Here is a 21,698-nt window from a genome sequence, read left to right on the forward strand (position 1 = left end):
TGATTAGGGTTCCCACATAGGTGTTTAGTAAATGTTTGATAAATGAGTGAATGTTGAGTCAACCCACAATCACATCAAACTCAAATCTAAAGTCAAGTCATCCCACCAAACTGCTAGCCCCTTCCTAATTCCCCCATTTCTGTCCCCGATTCCACAATTATTCAAGACATCTACTCAAAGATCATGTTTTAAATTCTTTCTCTCCATTGTCCATAACCACTATAATCATTCACCAAGTCCTATCAATTCTTTCTTCACATATTTTCTCCAGTTTGCCCTCCTCTCCAAAAAATCCATTCATGAGTCCCTGTTTTTGAGCTTGATGACTTCCTTTCCCAGACTTTTCCTCTGTGCTCCAGAGTATCCTGTGCAATCCTCTGTCAAGGCACTTACCATACTGAATTAGAATTTTCTATGTATGTTTCTATCTCCCTTACTTACTCAGCTCAGAGCACCTCGGGGCAGGGACTGTGCCTTATTTTCTGTGTCCCCAGCTCCTACTACATTGAATAAAATTAGCATTCATTATTTTTAGTAAATGAATGAATGAAACTCTGGCCTAAATCCCTGGTGCTACGGTTTAATTAATATTAACTCATTGTGTCAATCCTTTATGAACTTGAATACCATTATCACATTTCCCCTTTAAACTTCACTTCTTTTGGTTCAATAATTCTTTTTTTAAAATATATTTTTATTGATTTCAGAGTGGAAGGGAGAGGGAGAGAGAGATAGAAACATCAGTGAGAGAGAATCATTGTGGTTGCCTCCTTCACGCCCCACACTGGGAACCGAGCCTGTAACTTGGGCATGTGCCCATGACCAGAATTGAACCCAGGACCCTTCAGTCTGCAAGCCAATGCTCTGTCCACTGAGCCAAACTGGCTAGGGCTGGCTCAATAATTCTTGTTTCCTTAATATTTCCTCACCTATATTATATTTTTATAAAATATTCTTTTGCCCAATATTAACAGACAGGATTTTCATCCACCCAAGAACAATCTCTGAGTCAACATTTTGTAAACTGTTCTCAGATTAATGTTTGCTAGGTCCTTTAAGATGTGTTGATGAGAAGACTTAGGACAAAAGAAATAACAGTAAAACAGAAAGATAAGAGCACAGATTGCTGGAGTATCTACTTGCTAAACTTGTTCGCAAACCTAAGAAATAATATAAATCATCTTTTAACAGAGAACCCTGTTAATGCTACATGAGAACTGAGCCAGAGAATCAATATAATTATTAGAAGAAAAATAATAAAGGTCCAAATGAGTCTTAGCACACAGTTTAAGCAGAGATGGAATAAAATGCATTTTTAGCCCCATACACATACAAAAGATGAACAGATTTATACATATTATAAGTAATGGGGAGCAAGTCTTAGGCAATTAAGAGACCACAAAGAAGCCAAACTTACAAGCAAGAATGATTTTACAATAGTGAATTAAAGGCTTGGTTAGCTGAGACACCCCATGACAGATATTACTCCCACCTCCATACACACCCATCCACTACCATACCTTAGAGAGTGCAAATATGGACTGAAATTCTTTGCTCTCGTTATATTTAGCTACTGTGATTCAGTATCTAAGTGTGTGAAAGTGAGAAACAACTTTTTTTGCTCCCTCACCCATGATAACCGGCCCTGGTCTCGACCTGGAGACTTTTCTTATCATGAGAATATATGAATTTGCTCATTTATTATGGAGATCCTTAGTATAAGGAGGGTTTCTGCTGAGGTCCTAACCTTCCCTAGGGTAGCCACAGAAAACTTGCCTTACACTTATGGCCTCTCATATCCAACTTATCTACAGATACCCACAGAAAATTAACACATACATTATCTCCTCCTCCACACAGTGATACACATTTATACATACACATAGACACACAGACAGAGTCATCCTCAGCCACTCATCCATGCAAAAACACATATGCTTATATATAGTGACACATGCATATATATGAAAATATACCCACTCTCAATTCAGGCTCATAAAGGTATTTCTCTTTCTCTTATATTCATACTCACACTTGTTCAAAAACAGCCAAATGCCCATTGGTAGTTATGTTGAGAGGGTATCTGTCTTGGCAGACAGAAGTGGGTGTCAAGTGGGTGAGTAGACAAATGCCTGTGAGAAGGTAGTGGCTGAGAGAGGAAGGGTGGGTGGGTGGATGACAGAGTGACTGAGTAGGAAGAAGGACAAGCAATCAACTATGATAAGATTCCAGAATATCATATTTTCCAACCTTTTAATTCTCATTATGGCTTTCCTTTGAACATTCTCCAAGTCTCATATCTTCCTTCTTTGTCTGGCAATCTTTAGCTCTCTCTGTCTCAGTCTTTCTTCGTGTGTGTGTGTGTGTGTGTGTGTGTGTGTGTGTGTGTGTGTGTGTTTTACTTTCCCATAATCAAAAGCTAATCCTAGTGCCAGGTAATATTTTTTAACAACAAGATCCCTGATGTGTAAATGTAACTGCATTTAAGAATTATTTGAAGTAATGAATTTGTGGAAATGTAATGAGAAAAAGAAAATGTGCTTGTTTATTCCTTTCAGGAAATTCCTCTATTCCCCCTGGGTTTCATCAGCTATATTTTTGGCAGGCTGTGGGCATGGAAATGTGAAGACATCACTCTCAAAGAGAATTATAATAATCACATATGATTTATACAGATGTCACAATAGGGTTAGGAAGTTGGAAAATCCAGCAATCAAAATGGATAGGCACTTAAAATTAAGGACATGTTATACTTTTGCTAAAACTCTGATTTTTAACATTATCAGTAGTTCACAGGAGATTTTTTCAGACTGCTAAAGAAATCATAATGGCAATACAGATTTATATCTTATAAGAACCAAAACAAGCTACAGATACTGGTATACTTGCTGCAAATCCATTTCAAATATTTAATTCATTTGGATTTCTTAAACCCTGAACCCTGACTACGTGGGCTAGACACTAAGGAGGATACTGAAGAAAAGACCTTGTGACTTGCCTCAAAGAATTTATGGTATAGTTGGTGTGTGCTGGAGTGGTCTTGTGGGGTTTAAACTGAGCACTAAAGAATAGGTTGGATTGTTAAGCAGGCCAAGAAAAGAGCATGAGTGAGAGTGAAATTTCAGAGTTGGGAAAGAGAATTGTATGTTTAGCAGATAGTTAGGAGGCTACCCTGGGTAGATGAAGGTAGCATGTTTGAGAGTGGAAGGGGGAAAAGACAGAAGGGCAGCATGAGGACCAAGTTGCACAGGACTCAGAATATCAAGTTGAAATCAAGCACTGATAGAGAGAGCCACTGAAATGGACCTCTTTTTATAAAGCCAACATTTACTAATACAATAATATCAATCTTTTCCAAGATGAGAAACTCATGTGACAATGAAAACTCTAAAATGTGAAGCAGTTCTATAGAAAAGCAGCACAAATATTGAACTAATTTATATACTGTGATTAGTAAAAAAGAGAGGTAATGGAAAAAATAACTACTTTGATAGGCCTTACTACTGTAATAACTGTCATAAACACAATTATTCTTTGAAAGTGAAGAATTAATTAAACCACTGGTAGTCTTCTGAAGGCATGGACAATTAAGTAAGGATAATAAACTATACTAAGTATCCCAAACCCTCTAAACCATTTTGAATACATGTTAACTAGCTACTGGTTATTCTGATCTTGCATCTATTACATAATGGTTTGTTTATTCTTTATTGAACAAATAAATATTAGAGAATACCAATCCTAATCACAGATGTTTGTACAGAGTTATAAATGCCAAGAATTAAGCTCCAGAACCAAAAAGTGCAAATAAATACTGTATCAGTTACTGGCCAGAAAGTCAAACCCATATATATATGTATGTATTTGCTATCATTCTTCCCCTTCTCCTGTAGGACTGCTGTGCTTCCCTCAGGCCAGGGAAGTATGCTCAAGGCTATCTCCCCCATAGCTTCTGACAGCTAATGTTTTCTTTTCTCCTTGGAGAAGAATCAAGTAGACTAGGGATAATCCTAAATGCTTTTCTAAATTAACTCAAAAAAGTGAGTATATGTGACACTGAAAGTCAGATTTTCTCTCTGCTTTATGTGGTGAACTAATATCCTTTTACACCTGGCACCAAACCAAAGTGACCCCACCCCACCCACACACACATAAGCAGCACTTCCCTCTCCCTCCCCAAATCCAAGATGTTCCAGACAATATAACCACACAGTTGGGAATGATTCATATGTTTCCACTCTCTGTCCAAAAATGAGCATAAAGAGTTTCTACTTAATTTATAATCAGATTTTTCTGCACATTTCCTTAAAAAATTAAAGGGGAATGATTCAAAATCTGCACTTTCTCTAAAAATTACTGATTAATTACAGACTAAAGTATATTTTGGTAAAATATTTTTGTGTTCCATCCATCCCTAGAGACGAGGGCCATAGCTGCACGATGCCAAATATCTAATCCATCATCCAATGTTTTCATGTTTTAGATGTTTTCAAAAAGCTGGTGTTGTGTAGATACAGGCTTATTATATCCAGTCTTTTGTTATCTCAATAGTACATATGGATACAGATTTTTTTCTGTTTGGAATATTTCTCAAGGCCAATGCCTTATTTATAGTTCTAACACCTGCAAATATTTGGCAGAGATTGTTCCATCCTCTCCATATCCCCCATTCTTCCTGCAACCCCACCCCCATCTCTTGCCATTATGAAGCCGTAAGTTTATACAATATGTCCTTTCCTTGATGCTGTTAATTGTCTATCTGTGTGACCCATAAGATGTATAATTGCTGGAGCATAATGTTTAGTTTCAAATCACATTTCATGGGGAAAACTTAAGTCTAAAGTAAAGTGGCGGCAGGCTGCAGTACAAAGGATCCTTAACTCATGGTCTAGAGGAAACCTTTGGAGCAGCGGTTGCCAACTGGTGGTCCGCAGACCACTGGTGGTCCATGAGGACTGAAAGGTTGGCAACTGCTGGTCCAGAAGCTTAGATCCTGTTCCAATTTTGTGACTTTGACCAAAGTGCTTAACCCCGTGGTCGGCAAACTGCAGCTTGTGAGCCACATGCGGCTCGTTGGCCCCTTGAGTGTGGCTCTTCCTAAGCCTTAGGAGTACCCTAATTAAGTTAATAACAATGTACCTACCTATATAGTTTAAGTTTAAAAATTTGGCTCTCAAAAGAAATTCAATCGTTGTACTGTTGATATTTGGCTCTATTGACTAATGAGTTTGCCGACCACTGGCTTAACCTATCAAATTCTCAGTTTATACCACTTTAAAGTGTAGGGCTTCAACTAGACCAAGATCAAGGCCTAACTTCTTATGATTCTAAAAACTGAAACTAATAAAATTATTCCTCTCTGCAGAAGAATTTTTTATTATTGACAGTATTATAAATGTCCCCCAATTTCTCCCCCACCTTTGTCCCCCTCCTACCAGGCCCTGCCTCACCCAAGGCCTTCATTGCACTATTGTCTGTGTCTATTGTTTATGCATATATGTATACTAGAGGCTCAGTGCAGGAAATTTGTGCACGGTGGGGGGGTGTCCCTCAGCCCAGCCTGCACCCTCTCCAATCTGGGACCCCTCAGGGGATGTCTGACTGCCAGTTTAGGCCCTGCAGAATCGGGCCTAAACAGGCAGTCGGACATCCCTCTCACAATCTGGAACTGCTGGCTCCTAACTGCTTGCCTGCCTGCCTGCCTGATTGTCCCTAACCGCTTCTGCCTGCCAGCCTGATCACCCCCTAACCACTCCCCTGCCAGCCTGATCGACACCTAACCACTCCCCTGCCAGCCTGATCAATGCCTAACTGCTCCCCTGCCAGCCCAATTGCCCCCAACTGCCCTCCCCTGCTGGCCTGGTCGCCCCTAACTGCCCTCCCCTGCCGGCCATCTTGTGACCACATGGGGGCAGTCATCTTTGACCATATGGGGGTGGCCATCTTATGCGAAGGTGTGATGGTCAATTTGCATATTACCTCTTTATTATATAGGATAAGTTCTTTGGTTAATCTCTTCCCATCTCCTACCCTCCTCTGAGATCTGTCATTCTTTTTAATGCATCCATAACTTTGGACCTATTTTGTTCATCTGTTTATTATGTTCATTAGTTTCCACTTATAAGTGAAATCATGTGATATTTGTCTTTCCCTGACTGGCTTATTTCACTCAGTATAATAGCACCTTGAATGAAATAAACATAAACATTGAACTATGTACAAATTTATAAATATTAGATATAAATAATGATAAACAAAGGCATAAACCGTCTGGCTGGTGTGGCTCAGTGGTTGAGCATCGACCCATGAACCAGGAAGTTAGGGTTCAATTCTCGGTCAGGTTGCATGCCTGGGTTGCTGGCTCAATCCCCAGTAGGGGGCGTGCAGGAGGCAGCTGATCAATGTTTCTCTCTCATCAATGTTTTTATCTCTCTATCCTTCTCCCTTCCTCTGGCTCTAAAATAAATAAAAAAACATATTTTTTAAAAAGGCACAAAGCATTGTCAATGTGACTACTCTCAATACTGCTTGCCGCAAATGACAGAAGAGAATACATATACTATTTTGAGTATTGCTATCCTATCCAACATCATAAATTTTACCTAAGTTACATCGACTTTTCCAAAGCATGGCTAGAGGAAACTCTCCACCCACTTCTTGCCTTCCTTTCATCCTATCTAGATCTTCCTTAGAGCTTGACTTATATATTCAGGCCCTATTTAGCAGTGGTAATCTGACTCATTTACACATTTTATTTGTTTGAAAATTCTAAGAGAAGTTAAATCACATAACAGGCAGGCAATGGGAATAAAACAATTTGCTGGATCTGACATTTTATTATCCACATGAGGTAGTAGGGCTTTAAAAACAGGCATTTAGAGTTTCACATAAATATTATATGGCCCAACAACTTTGGAACTCTTTCCACTGAACGCAAATGAAAGAGTAAGAATTTCCAAGGCAGGACTGCAAACAAGTGCTTCAGTCCATTAACCACAAAAACGAACGCTGGCACAAAATCTGATACTGGATTAAATATTTATGGCCTTCAGTCTAAATGTTTAGTTCAGGTATTTGATCATTCCTTCTGACTTCATGGTACACTGAAGTTCCTTTTTTAGGAACTGTTAGTCTGGTTTTTTGTTGTTGTTGTTGTTGTTTATTTTAATTTTGGGGTTTTTTTGTTTTTTGTTTTTTTAACCAGGCTTAGAATTAGTCCTGTGTTAAGGGCTTGATGGCAATTTGTAGTGGCCAGTGCCAAACTTTTTTTCTTTAGAGTATTGAGCGTGCAAACATATACTACTGTTCTCCACAAAGATCTCCCACCCACAGAGATCTACTCAGACACCTCCACCCATACCTACACAGAAACACACCAAACCTTCCCATTGCTATACACATAAATAGGCAAATAAGCACAAATGCTAATTATAGCACACCTACACAGGTACTCACATACTTAAAAGAAGAGGTGGAAAAAATCATGGCAAAGATATGTAGTGTGTAATGTGTTACTGAAAGAGGAAATAGAGTGCTGCTTCCCTGGATGTACTATTGGTGTAGTGGGCAATAGGCCAATTACCCCAGAACTGGCCAGACACAAGCAGATTTATACAACAGATGAAATAGGTTCCAGTGAGAGCTTGCAGGTGAGTAGGTTATTCCTCATGACAACTTGAAGTTAACTCACTTTTCATATAAGAAAAGTGACCCATTTTACTAGTGAACTTGCCTCCCACATAACAGTGTATAAAGACACAAAGTTGTGTAAGGGATATTTCCCAGATCCCTTACCTTGAGTTTCTCAAATCGATCATTCAGGGACGCAACCTGATGGTCTCGGTGACGCCCCACTAGTTTGCATAAGGCACAGATCAATTGGTCATCAGATACACAATACATGTTCACTTTCTCATTCTCATGGTCCAGGCAGGTGATCCCTCGAAGATGTGTGTCTGGCACTGGTTCCACCAGGCGGTGGCTGGTGAAAGGCTTCTTGTTGGGGTGCGTGGCCCTCAGGCAACGATCACAGTAGGAGACCTCACAGGTGATGCATGTCTTCACTGCATCTCTTGGTGGGTCCTGTTCACAGAATTGGCAAGCAATTCTCTCACTAGACATGGTGGTACTGGGCCTATAAGTCCTCTCCCGGCGGCTCTCACTTGGGGAATTGGGCCCACTGACTGAAGCCTTCTGAAAGCGGTCAATAATGTTCTGCAGAGTCACATTCCTCTTGAGGCCATCCAGGCCCCGGTGGTTGAGTGAGATAACATATCTGCACGTAGGACACTGGAAAGCAGTAATGGGTTCAATGGATTCACCAGAGCTGCAGCTGGAAACCAAGATGCGGTGGGCACAGCTGAAGCAGAGACTATGAGCACAAGGGAGCAAAAGGGGATCTTCAAACAACTCTAGGCAGATTGGGCAGGTCAATTCAGACTCCAGGGTTTCCATCTTTATTGAAAATAATCCTGCTGAGGCATTAAGAACCACAGAGGCTGGGCTTTCACCTGCAAGGAATACAAAGCAAGAGTCATTAAGCATTTCCAAGGGAAAAGTGAATGTAGTATAATTCTTCACTAACCAATGGAGACTTTACATACTGGATTCCCCAGGGATGCTGGAGTAATAGGAAAATGATTCAGGAATTAATCAGAAAGCTTTTTCTCCCCCTTCAAACCTTGTTTTTGACAAATGCTTCAGTTTATTTTCCTGCACTAATAAATAGAACTAGTGGCTACCTCTGAATCCTGGTTTACTGATTAACATTAGTATTCAGGCTCACAACACTGGCATATATCATTCTCTCACATATTCTCCACTGACATTTCTTGTCCTCCATGACTATGACGAACCTGAGGCCCTGAAAAATTCTCAATCTTCATTTTCCAATATTGTTCTCCATTCTACTTCAAGGTAAAATATAGAGGCTGCTCCTATTTCACATCTAGTGGAAGGAGAACAAGGCCATATTTCAAACTAATTCACTAGTTCTTGAAATGATTCCATCCTAAGAGCCTGCATAAAAAGAAGAGAGAGCTTTAGAAAAATGTAGTTCTTAATTGCAGGATAATAAGTTTTTAAGAATGTGGATCTGAATTACTTCCTACAAACACATATGGAAATTTCTGTTTTGTCCCATTTCTAGTATACTGAGGGACTAGAGCCAAAATATGATAGTTTTCATTTTCACTTTCTTCCTTCACCTTCAGAAAAGTCTTCATTTCATCAAACTAAATGATCAATGATTTCAACTTACTCAGTAATAGTTGCAGATCAATAATGAAGACATATTACCTTGTGGCTTCAGTTGGTTTTTAACACCTGCTGAACTGAACTAGCACAAGTCTGCTATGAAGCTCACCTCCCCATGTGTCTTTTCATACTTCCTAAAATATAACAAGATGCAAATCAAGATCTAGATATAAATTAGCAAAGTGTGGAGCGAGGAATTTTCAGATCTGGTAATCTTAATTTTAGTGTGCATCAGATAAAAGAAGTCACCCAACTAAGAAGAAACTAAGCTCTTGGTCAATCTATCTCTTCTTTCACGGACACTTCTGAGCTGAACATATAGATAGTTGTTGCCATAGTTTTTCCATTAATTAAAATCAACACATAAAAATATTCTAAGCTAGCCTTAACTAAGGAACAATGTAAAATATCTTATTGACTAAAAGTGTTAATCCTATTGATCCTTTTGCTTTTGAAAAACTTTTTGTTCATCATCTCACTACCGTTGGAGACACTTATCAGGGCATGAGAATTTGATTCTGCCATTTACATTTGTTCAGATTTGGTCATCTATCAGAGATACCCACATAACCTTCTCACAGGATACTTAAATTCTGAGTACAATTATACCTTCTGCAAAAGTACAATAGATGTATCCCTAAAAGCTGTTTCTAAATCAAACCTTTTAAGTACACTGAAATAACTATTTTGCAGAAATATATAGGCCATTGGTGTAAAAGTCAAGAATCTTTTTGTAAAATGGTCACTCTCAGTTGGTTTGGTAAGTTTGTATAGCCACTTTTTAAAAAATGAGACTTGTGGTATTCTTATTTTACAATTTACAAGTGCTTGAAAATTGTTGGCTAGTATTCTGTAACATAACATCTATCAGCATCCACATATAGAGATAAAGTAAAACAATTAAAATGTACATATATCACAGAATCTTAGAATTGGAAGACACTTTGGAAATGATAGATTCCAACTTCCATTCAAGGCAGGAGTATTGTTTATGATAGCTTCACTGCTCAATTCAACATATCCATAAGTGAGCTTGTTATTCTCCCCTCCCTGAAACACACACACACACACACACACACACACACACACACACACACACCTGTTCCTCTTCCAGTTTTTTCTATCTGGTGAATATCACCATCCAAGCCTAGAAAACTAGAACTTCTCTCATTTACATGTTTATCACCTCAACCACCAGCAGCTTCCAGAATATTGTTTTCTTTCATTTACTTATCTGTGTCTCCAGCTAACTCTCCATGCTCCTTAAGGGCATCAACTATTTCACATTTTTATTCAAAGTATGGAGCTTCATACACACTAGGTATCAATCATTGTTAAATAAAGAATCCCTTAAAGTAGAAGTTAGAAAGGGAACTAGCATTTATAGAGCACCTCCTATATTCTGAGTCCTGTGTTAAGCACTTCACACACATTATTTCATGAAATTATATGAAGAAGCCTGTGAGGAATGTATTACTACTATATATGTATTACTAGAGGCCCGGTGCACAAATGCGTGCACCAGTGGGGTCCCTCAGCCTGGCCTGCGGGATCGGGCCGAAACTGGCTCTCCAACATCCCTCAAGGGGTCCTGGATTGTGAGAGGGTGCAGGCCAGGCCAAGGGACCCCAATGGTGCACAAAATGGGCTGGGGAGAGACATGGGAGGTTGGCCAGCTAGGGAGAGACTGCAGGAGGGCTCTAGGGCATGTCCGGCCCATCTTGCTCAGTCCCCATCAGCCGGACCCCAGCAGCAAGCTAACCTACCAGTCAGAGCATCTGCCCCCCTGGTGGTCAGTGCACACCACAGCAACTGGTCGACCCGTCGACTATCTGCCCCTTGGTGGTCAGTGCACATCATAGAGAGCCGTTGAGCAGCCTTAGCATATCATTAGCATATTATGCTTTGATTGGTTGAACAGCCAACCGGTCAACTGGACACTTAGCATATTAGGCTTTTATTATATAGGATAGTTAGGAATTTGGGGCTCAGCATTGTTAAGTAAATCAACCAAGAACATACATACACAGAGTACTGTGTCACCATGCCTGTGCTCTTTTCCCTACACCTCTATTTCAATCATCTCACCTCCTTCATTGAACTTTATCTTGACTATTTACAAGAGGATTTCTAAACAGCATATTTCCGCTTCTATTTTTGTCTCTGTGTCCCTCTGAGTTTCTCTGAATCTGCCTCTCATTCCAAGTCTCTTCCAAAATTGTATCTCTTTCTTCTAGGCCTATCCCCATCTCACACTGCATTTCAATTACTGTCTCTTCCAGAACTGCATGTCTGCATTCCTTAAAATCTGTGTTGGAAGCTACCTGGGAGGATCAAGTACAGCCTCTCACCAAAATGACAATTGGACAGGAGCATTTCTGAAAGACATGTCTATGTACTGAAAACTATATAAAACAAATACCACAAGTATTCTAAGTCTAAGAATGGTGTTGTATAAATTCTGTACTGAGGAAAAGCTCATTGAATTTTCCTAGAATCCTAAAAATTATTCCCATGTAAGTGTGACACTTGAACATCACCATGAAATTAAGCTTGGGAAAGTATGGTATGGGTCAGGATTGCCTTAGATAAGATCAAAATAAGATTTTAAACCAGGGATTGCTGAATTTTCTAGAACTGTTTGAAGAATGTAATGTGTATGTCATATTGCCCAGGGTCATACTTGTTTGAAAGTAGCAAAACTAAGATTCAGACCCAGAATACAACTGAGAGTTCAGAAATAAACTCATAGCACTAACTGGTTTGGCTCAGTGGATAGAGCGCTGGCCTGAGGACTAAAGGGTCCCAGGTTCGATTCCGGTCAAGGGCATGTACCTTGGTTTCGGGCATATCCCCGGTAGGGAGTGTGCTGGAGGCAGCTGATCAATGTTTCTCTCATTGATGCTTCTAACTCTCTATCCCTCTCCCTTCCTCTCTGTAAAAAATCAATAAAATATATTTTTTTTAAAAAGAAAGAAACTCATATATTTATGGTCAATTGACTTTTGACAAGAGTTCTAAAACCATTCAATGGGGAAAATAATAATCTTTTTTTAAAAATGATGCTGGGACAAATAGATATCCACATGCAAAAGAATAAAGTTGGAGGCCTACCTCACACCATACATAAAAGGTAATTCAAAATAGATAAAAAATCTAAATATAATTGCAGAAACTATAAAACTCTTGGAAGGAAACTTAGGTATAAATCTTCATGAACTTAGGTTAGGCAAGGGTTTCTTAGATGACACCAACTGCACAAACAACTAAAAGGAAAAAAAGATAAATCAGACTTCAAAATTAAAGATTTCTGTGCTACAAATGATACCATCAGGTAAGTTAAAAGACAACTCACATAATGAGAAAAAAGCATTTGCAGCTCATATATGTAATGTGGGTCTAGTATCTAGAAATATACATAACTCTTACAACTCAACAATAAAAAGACAAAAAAAATTAAAATGGACAAGGATTTGAATAGACATTCCTTAAAACAAGATATAAAAATGATCAATAGGGATATGAAAAGATACTAAACATCATTAGCCATTAGGGAAATACAAATCAAAACCACATTGAGATACCACTTCATACTCACTAAGATAGCTATTATACTACTTCACACCCACTAGGATAGCTATAAGTTTTAAAATATAGCAAACGTCAACCAGGATGTGGGGAAAATGGAACCCTCATACATTGTTGATGAGAATGTAAAATGATCCAGCTGCTTTGACAAATAGTTTGGCAGTTCCTCAACAGGTTAAATGTAAAGTTACCATATGATCCAGAAAAATTGAAGACATACTCAAAAACTGGTACACAATGTTCACTGCAGCATCTATAATAATAAAAGCATAATATGCTAATTAGACCAGACAGCTGAACGACCATCCAGATGTCTTTCCGGATGAAGCCGGGGCTGCAAGGGCTGAGCCCCTTGTATGAATTTCATGCATCGGGCCTCTAGTTATTTATAATATCCAAATGATGGAAACAACCCAAATATCCATCAAGTGATGAATGGATAAACAAATGTGGTATATCATATAATAAAATAGTATTCAGCAAGGAAAAGGAATGAAGTATTGATATGTGCTACTAAATGGATGAATTTTGAGAACATTATTCTAACTGAAAGAATCCAGTCACAAAGGGCCTCAAATTGTATGATTCCATTCATATGAGATATCCAGAATAGGCAAATCCATAGGAACAGAAAATAGATTAGTGGTTGCCAAAGGCTGGGGGGTTGGTGAGATAGAGTTACTGATAATTGGTATGAGGTTTCTTTTGGGGATGATGAAAATGTTCAGAAATTAGTGGTGATAGTTGCATAACTTTGTGAATATACTAAAGACCAATGAATTGTACACATTAAAATGGTGAATATTATGATAGTGAATTATATCTCAATTTTTAAAAGTTTCAAACACAAGTCTGACCCAGAGTATGAACAGTTAACCACTATAATATACTGTCAACTATGTAATTATGTAGTATTTCTAAACTCTCTTGGATTGCTTTCTCCTTTCAATTGTTTTTCTAGGTAAGTGATTCCCTGTTTAGGTTTTGCAATATCCTGGGATATCTTTAATGATCAAAGGGTGTTATAAAATTCTCAGTTCCCAATTGTATTAATTTAAAAAATATAAAACTCCTAAAAAATTTGACTCCTATATCACAAAATACTTTTAGGAAGTATGGGGGTATGGTATGACAAAAATAAAACAGTAGCAGAGTGTTGCAACTTTAAAAATTTGCGAATCACCAACCTATGCAGAATTAGAGTTTGCTAAGAATAAAGACAGGATGTGAACCTGATAGATGCGATGCAATGACAGGTAATCATGGTAATCATGAAGCATTTTCCAGAAAACACAATGGTTTGTCATAAAAATGCATTGATAAAATGTCTGAGAGAGCAGAACAATTGCCATGATAAAAAACAAATGTCCACGTCCACATACACTTATTTGTTGCCCTCCATATAATTTAGTTGATTCTGGTCATTAAATAAGTATGTTCGTGTATTTGCCCTTGCTCTATTATAAAATTGTTTATCCATGGCTTATCTTCACCCTGAAAAAAAACAAACGTTGATGAGAATAAACTATAAGAAGGTATAAAGCTGCGTGAGTAGGTAGAAATAGAAAAGAGGAGTTTAAAAGCAGGTGATTGAGATAAAAATAATACATTCTACATTACAAAATGAAAAGACTGATTTCAGCATCACCCTTCAAATCCAGCATTTACTAGTAGTTAACTCTGATCAGAAAGAGAACTCGTGATCTACAGAGCATGGCTCTAGGCTTTCACTACCTCCCTGAGGAGCCATGGTTTACCCTTCTTCAGAGAAAAGCCATGAATATGAAACCAAGCCTGACCTCTGGGCTGTAGAATGAGGACTGAGCTGAGTTGTAGGATTTGTTTAAAAAACAAATTAATATAGCCCTTGCCGGTCTTTCTCAGTGATTACAGCGTAGACCTGCAGACTGAAGGGTCTCGGGTTCAATTCGGTCAAAGGCATTTACCTGGTTGCCTGGTCGGGCACAGTGGGAGGCAACCAGTCAATGTGTCTCTCTCACATTGATGTTTCTATCTATGTGTCTCTCCCCCTCCTTTCCACTCTCTCTAAAAATCAATGGGAAAAAATATCCTCAGGTGAGGATTAACAAAAAATATACACATAAATTGATATAAAATAAAGATTCTTTAGGATATTAACATTAATGTCCTATGAACTCTTCCTTAAGTACATCTACACAATTGAATACTACGCTGCAGTAAAAAAAGAAGGAATTCTTACCATTTGCAACAGCATGGATGGAACTGGAGAGCATTATGCTAAGCGAAATAAGCCAGTAAGAGAAAGATAAATATCACATGATCTCACTCATTTATGGAATATAATGAACAACATAAAGTGATGAACAAAAACAGATCCAGAGACAGAGAAGCATTGATCAGACCGTCAAACCTCAGAGGGAAGGTAGGGCAGGGTGGGGGTAAGGGGGAGAGATCAACCAAAGGACTTGTATGCATGCATATAAGCCTAACCAATGGACAGACACCAGGGGGGTGAGGGCATGAGTGGGGGGGGAGGGTAATGGGTGAATGAGGACACATATGTAATACCTTAATCAATAAAGAAAAACAAACAAAAATACAAAAGAAAAAAACGCTAGAAACTGTCTCCTTGTCTTGGGGAATGAGCAAATAACATCAGGCTTAGTCTGATGTTTCCTTAACTGTAAAATGTCATTAAAGTTGGGCTAGAATCACCAGATGATCTCTTTAAGATGCTTTCCAGGTCTGACATCCTTTTATTACAGAGATCTTGCTATCTGTATCACATAGAAAAGACACCTTGGATTATTGAAAACTGGCCCCTCAAAACACAACTCTTATTTATTAGTGTAACTAGAAAGGCTGACAAACAATGGACATCATCATGAAAGGAACTGAAATAAACAAAATGCATTTTTTTTTTTTTTTGGCTAAAGCCAAGGTGATGAAGGGCAGTGGCTGGCTTTGTCTGCTGTATGTACCTCAAGAAACATATAATGGGTGTTCCAGAAGACAAATAAAGGGGAGGGGAGTTACATAGGAGTATAAATGAGTGAGAACACCTTTTGGAACTGAAAAAGAAGACAAAATCCTAGAATACTATTAACAGGGGGAAAAAACTCTCGAAACTCAAACAAGATCATTTGGGAACATAAAAGGCAACCAATACATAGAATTTTCATCCTAAAAGGATAAAGACTGAAAATAGAAACCCCTCAAAAAGAGGCTAGATGGTCAGTAAGCATAAATAACAGTAAGAATCATCTTACATCTGTGTACCATTTTATACTTTTCAAATAGTTCCAAAGCGATTATCTCATTTGATCCTCATAATAAAGCCTGGTTGTAGTACTGACTCTAAGCTGAATTAGCTGAGTGATTCTAGGTAAGACATTTAAACTATTTGGGCCATAGCCTCCTCACCTGTCAAATTACAACTACCTGCCCTACCCATTTCACAAGCTCTTATGAGGATCAGATGAGAATAAAATAATTAATTTGCTTAAAAAATATAGTCTCATCATACATTCACAGATGACAGATATGAAATGCATTATTAAGGAAAACAGTAATTTTTATTATTTGGAAAAACAAATTTCATTACCATTTAGAATAAATATAAATGTCCTACCATTTATTTTATTTTACTTTCTTTTTTATTGAATTTACTACAGGCCTGGTGCATGAAATTTGTGCATGGGTAGGGTCTCTAGACCTGGCCAGCGATCAGGACCAATCTGTGGGGCAACCAGTGGGGTGATCAGAGGGCCCCCACTGGCACCTGCCTTGACCAGTCTGGTGCCACCCGTTCACTGACCCTGCCCCTTGCCATTGCCACCAGTTGCCTCCCTCTGCAGGGCGATGGGGGGGGGGGCGATGGCCTGCTGGCACCGGCCTTGGCTGGCCTGGGGCCTGAGGGCTGGGGGCAGCTCCTATGTTGAGCGTCTGCCCCCTAGTGGTCAGTGCGTGTCATAGCCACCGGTCATTCTGCCATTTGGTCAATTTGCATATTAGGCTTTTATTATATAGAATTGGGGTGACATTGGTTAATATAATTATGTAGGTTTCAGATGCACAATTCTATAATATATAATCTGTATATTGTATTAGGTGTTCACCACCCCAAGCCAAGTCTCCTTTGAAAATTCATCCCAAACACATAGTTGACATGTAGAGGACATTACACTCCACCACAAGTTTTCTGGAGGACTATGCATCTGATTGTGATATTCATTATACTCATATGTCTCTCCTGTGAGACTTGAGTTCCCTAAGGCAGGAACTGTCTCTCTTCTTTTCTCTTAAGCTTTTATCATGCTCAGAGAGAACTCAGGACTGGAAGTTGATTACCAACTGACAGAGAATGCCAGAGTCACTTCCCATCTAAAAGGTTATTAAAGCCTACTTAATATTTTATAGTGTGTGGATTCAATGATATTTTCTTTACAATAATTAGCTCATAAATCCAATCATTGGTTATTTTATATAATATAGTCATCAAAGACATTAAAATGAATATCACAATAGCAGAACTAAAAGTCCTAAATCTGCTACAACTGCAAAAGATATAATCTGAGTAACCAAGAAACGGATTTGCCAAGGTAACACATAATTCAGGAATCCTAAGTACAATTCATAATACCTTTATCTTAATGCAGATCGCACTGGCAATTGCAAGGTTCAAGAACAAATGGAGAATAAATTTAATTTAACTACTGCTATTAGTACAGCTTACCATCTATTCTAGGGCTGTTTTCCCAATCTCTGTTATCCAATGAAATATCTGTAAATATTTAAATGTGCAGTGGCACACCTGAATGGACAGGCACCTCTACTTCCACAGAATAAAATTGGCAATATATGTATATAGGGCATGCTATTGAATGTTAGGCTGAGAGGACCCCAAGTTCAGTACAGAAACAAGGGACAGAGAACAAAAGCCTATTTGAAATGAAACTTCTACTCCCCTAGGAACCACATGAATCCTAGCAACACTGAACAAAGGGCTATAGACAAAAGAATCGAGGATTCTGGACCATAAACCATTTTTTCTATCTCTGGGCTGTATACATTCAGATATTTCACTGTCCTGCATTAGCATTATCTTCCATGCCCACACATTAACCCAGCAAATTGTAAATAATGGTATTTTCTGTTACAGGAGGATTTTACATTGTATAATGAGTTTGTTATCTGATCATTTGGTCTCTGTAAGAGGAAGATCCAGAGACTGGGGACACTGTTCTGTTCATCAACTATAGGAGTCTGACCTGCAGGAAAGAGGCTGAGACAAAGCCCAAGGTCAGGTAGTCAGAGCTCTGCAGAGAGACAGGAACCCAAGTAGGACAAGCCTTACTAAGGTTATTTCACTAACCCATTTAGGTTGAACCAACACCTTAGTGTGCATTCAGGTAAACCGCACATGGAGAAGGGAGTGGTGGGATGTTGGCACATTATTCAAAATCCCTCCACCTTCCATATTTTAAACATATGGTAGTTTTAGAAGCTTATAGGATTTCTAAGGAAAATTAAGAAGCTGGGAGATTGCCTTTTGAAAAGATGATGTCTGCCTATGGCCATGGAGAATGGGAAGATGAAAAACGACTAACAGTAGAAAGAGCCACAGACCTCCAGTGCTCACAGAAGACATTCAACAGACTTTTACTTCAAGAAAAATTAAGAAAGAAATATATATTGATTCTTGGGAAAGAGAAAAAATAAAAAGCGGACTAGCAGCCTGCACAGGGGGATAACTGGATATAAATGTCTAGTCTCAGGGGGTAGAGGGTGAGAAGAGGTAGAGGAGAGTATAGGTGGGATAAATGGTGATGGATGGAGACTTGATTTAGGGTGAAGAAAATACCATACAGTGTACAGATGATGTGTTGTAGAATTGTGCACCTGAAACCTGTATAATTTTGTTAACTAGTGTCACTCCAATAAGTTCAATAAAAAGAAAAAAATAAAGATATTCAACAAGCTCAAAAAAAAGGTAGATACTATTATTATTTATAGATGAGGAATCTGAGGCTCAGAGAAGTTAAGGAATTTGTCCAAGGCCTCATAGCTAATAGGGAAACTTGTTAGCATTATTCAATACAATGGCTGAGAAACACTTTTCTAGTCTTTTCTCCACCTTGCTCAGTGATTAATTCAATGCTTTTTGGGAGACTGGAAATACAGATCTTAGTGCAATAACACCTTGGTCCCAAACTTTTAATCATCAAAAAGTGAAAAACTGTGAGCTTTCCTGATATATCATATGTCCAGTATCAATATGTTACATGTCATATTTTGATGATGCAAGGCTCTAAGTCAAGATATTCAGCTTAAGTAAGGAGTTATTTTGCAAACACACTGCCTTATATTCTCCTTTGCAGAGAAGACAAAATCTTAGTGCTAAATGGAAATGCAGCACCACTGGCCTCCACTAGCACCCAAATCCCATTGCCTAATAGCTAGGGAGTTACCAAAATCCATAAAGACTGAGTGACAGACACACCTGAGGCCAAGCAGGTACCTCTTAGAAAAGCCATTTGAGACACATTCTGTGACTCAGCCCTGTCTTTACCTGCTTTTTAAGGAGCTGTGTCCCAGTTGGAAAAGAGAGAACCTGAGTGCCAAGGAATATAGTAAAAAAAGACATTCTCACCTCTTCACCAAGCCAATGAGGTTTGGTGAATGGTAAAGACATACTCCTCCAGCAGTTTCCTTCTCAACTGTCATGGTGTCAGCAGATTTTATGGGAGGAGAGAGGAGGGATTGGATAGGCTGACTACCCAGAGCAATTTTTAGATGCAATTATGAGACTCCACTGGCACTGCTTTAGAATCTGCAAGTTGGAGCAGGTTGTCCTGCACTTAAAGAGAAGGGATTAACTAAACCAACTTCATCTAAATCAGTTTGCACTGTTCAGATGATACGTTTGTATAGCAATCAAGTCACTCTGATTTGTGGCAGTACTTCCCAGGGGGTGGCCATGCAAGGCACAACATGCAAGATGAGAAGTCTAGTAGTCAGGAAAGTAAACCAGAGAAACAATTGCCCCTTCATTTCCCTAGCCTCTACCCTACCCCTCACAGCCCCTCCCTGTCCTGATCCTGGAGCTGCAAGTAAAGAGGTAGGCCTCAAACAAGCAGGAGGCCAAAATACTAGGCCAAGGCTGGGGCCTCGGCCCAGTCAGCAGAGGTCTCTTCACATTATAGGCACTTAATAAATATTATTGACTCAACTCTACTAGATCCTAATCATGCTTATATAGCCATACCTAAAATTATTTATGCAACTTTTCAGAAATTAACTAACTGCCCCCATAAAGGCAAAAAAAAAATAAAAATGGGTGGGGTTATGTTTTCAGATCAGCCTGACTCAGATTGTTAGGTTGCAGTACATTAGATATGATTTAAGCCTCTACTTAAAATAATCACCATTACTCTGTATATCTAGTTTTATGTATGTTTCATTCAGTTGTTTGTGCATTAGGGGGAAAAACAGACTTAGGGCCGAAGTATGGTGATAGATTCGTCTCCAGGGGGGCTAATAATGGCAAGTTAAGGTTTCCAGAAACTAGGGTTCCTACTTATACCCAGTCAATCTATTATACCAATAAAAAGGCAAATGAAGCACTTTCTTTGAAAAGTGTAATGCTGAGGTTGTATAGAGCCCTTCCATCTTCCAAAGGCCAAGAGAAAGCTCACAATACCTAATAGACAATATTATGCCTTTCATACAACTGCATCAACTATGAAAGAAAGGTCAGAAGAATGTCCTAAGGCCATAGAGATAATGCAATATCAGATTTGGGATGAACTCTCTGATCATCTGGGCCCCTAGACCCATATTTCAACCACATAAATCTAGTTATAAGGAACAATCAGAAAAATATAATTCACATTATATATCTACTAGTACATTAACTTAATTGATTGGGCAGAAATATATAAAAATAGTAGACTGGTTCCCCCTCAGGGCATGATGAGTGGAGAGGGTTGGAAGGATGTGAGGGTTAGGGGTAGAGTGGAAAGTAGGGAGGAGACTCTCTCTCTTCAGCATTTCCCTCCTATTGGAACATGACCAGATAACTGATTAGAGTACTGGGAGGCAAAAGGATGGGGTTAAAGGTAGCCCTTATGGCCCAACCTGGGAATCAGAGGAATCAACTCTCCCGCAGTATTTGTCTATTTACGTAGTCTCTAATATATTCTTTTATAAGGGTTCCTCCTCAGAGACACACAACCATCACTCAACACATTCCCCACACTCAGAAATCCTGAAAAAGGCAAACTGGTTGAGGAGCAAAAGACTGCATAGCTGGGAAGCTGGGAGTACACAGGTTGGAAGGGTGTGTGGGATGGGTAGGTTCTGGTGGGAGATTTAGGTAGGCAGGTAGATGTGTGATAAGGTGGAAGAAGGAAGATGTGTGATAAGAAGGAAGGTGAGTGTGAAGGTGGGTTGGGGAGTGTGAGAGAGCAACAGTGAAGAACACAAGGACCCCAGGATTCCAAATTACTGCTCTGAGGAAAACCTCCAAGAAATAATGTGCTACACACAAAGTGCTAAGTAACCTAAACCTTATCATCACCAAAAACGTTTTTGTAAATCTTACTCCACAGTTATTTACTTAATTCTTACAAGCCAGAAATGGAAAAACACCATCTCTCCCAGAGTCAGTCACAGTCTGTCGAGTGTACATATGTAAGTTTCCCCTCTCCCCCGCTGAGCTGGTCTCAGAGCTAGGCCAGAAATAAGGAACCGCCCAGAGACTTGAGGATCGCTCCCCTGGCAAAAAAAGAAATTAAGTTTCCCTGGGCCTCCTTGCCGGCAGTGTGTCCACGGCATCTCTGGCTGCCACAGCAGCCACCCCCGGCTGGCTG

The 21,698-nt window shown here is 39.1% G+C and overlaps 1 protein-coding gene across 3 annotated transcripts in view; it reads right to left on the reverse strand.

Annotated features, from left to right (window-relative positions):
* The window catches only part of MID2 (midline 2), a 107,007-nt gene that overhangs the window by 84,261 nt on the left and 1,048 nt on the right, over positions 1-21,698 (reverse strand). For 2 of the 3 annotated variants that reach the window (XM_005865220.2, XM_005865219.2), the window contains exon 2: positions 7,795-8,510. In XM_005865220.2, coding sequence (XP_005865282.1) covers positions 7,795-8,454 — 660 coding nt within the window. In that variant the 5' untranslated portion in view covers positions 8,455-8,510. Of the gene's footprint in view, positions 1-7,794; positions 8,511-9,297; positions 9,383-21,698 lie in introns of those variants that run through there. The other variant, XM_005865218.2, reaches the window with a different exon arrangement.

Source organism: Myotis brandtii, unplaced genomic scaffold, assembly GCF_000412655.1.
Source record: "Myotis brandtii unplaced genomic scaffold, ASM41265v1 scaffold199, whole genome shotgun sequence".
In the NCBI taxonomy this organism is placed as follows: Eukaryota; Metazoa; Chordata; class Mammalia; order Chiroptera; family Vespertilionidae; genus Myotis; species Myotis brandtii.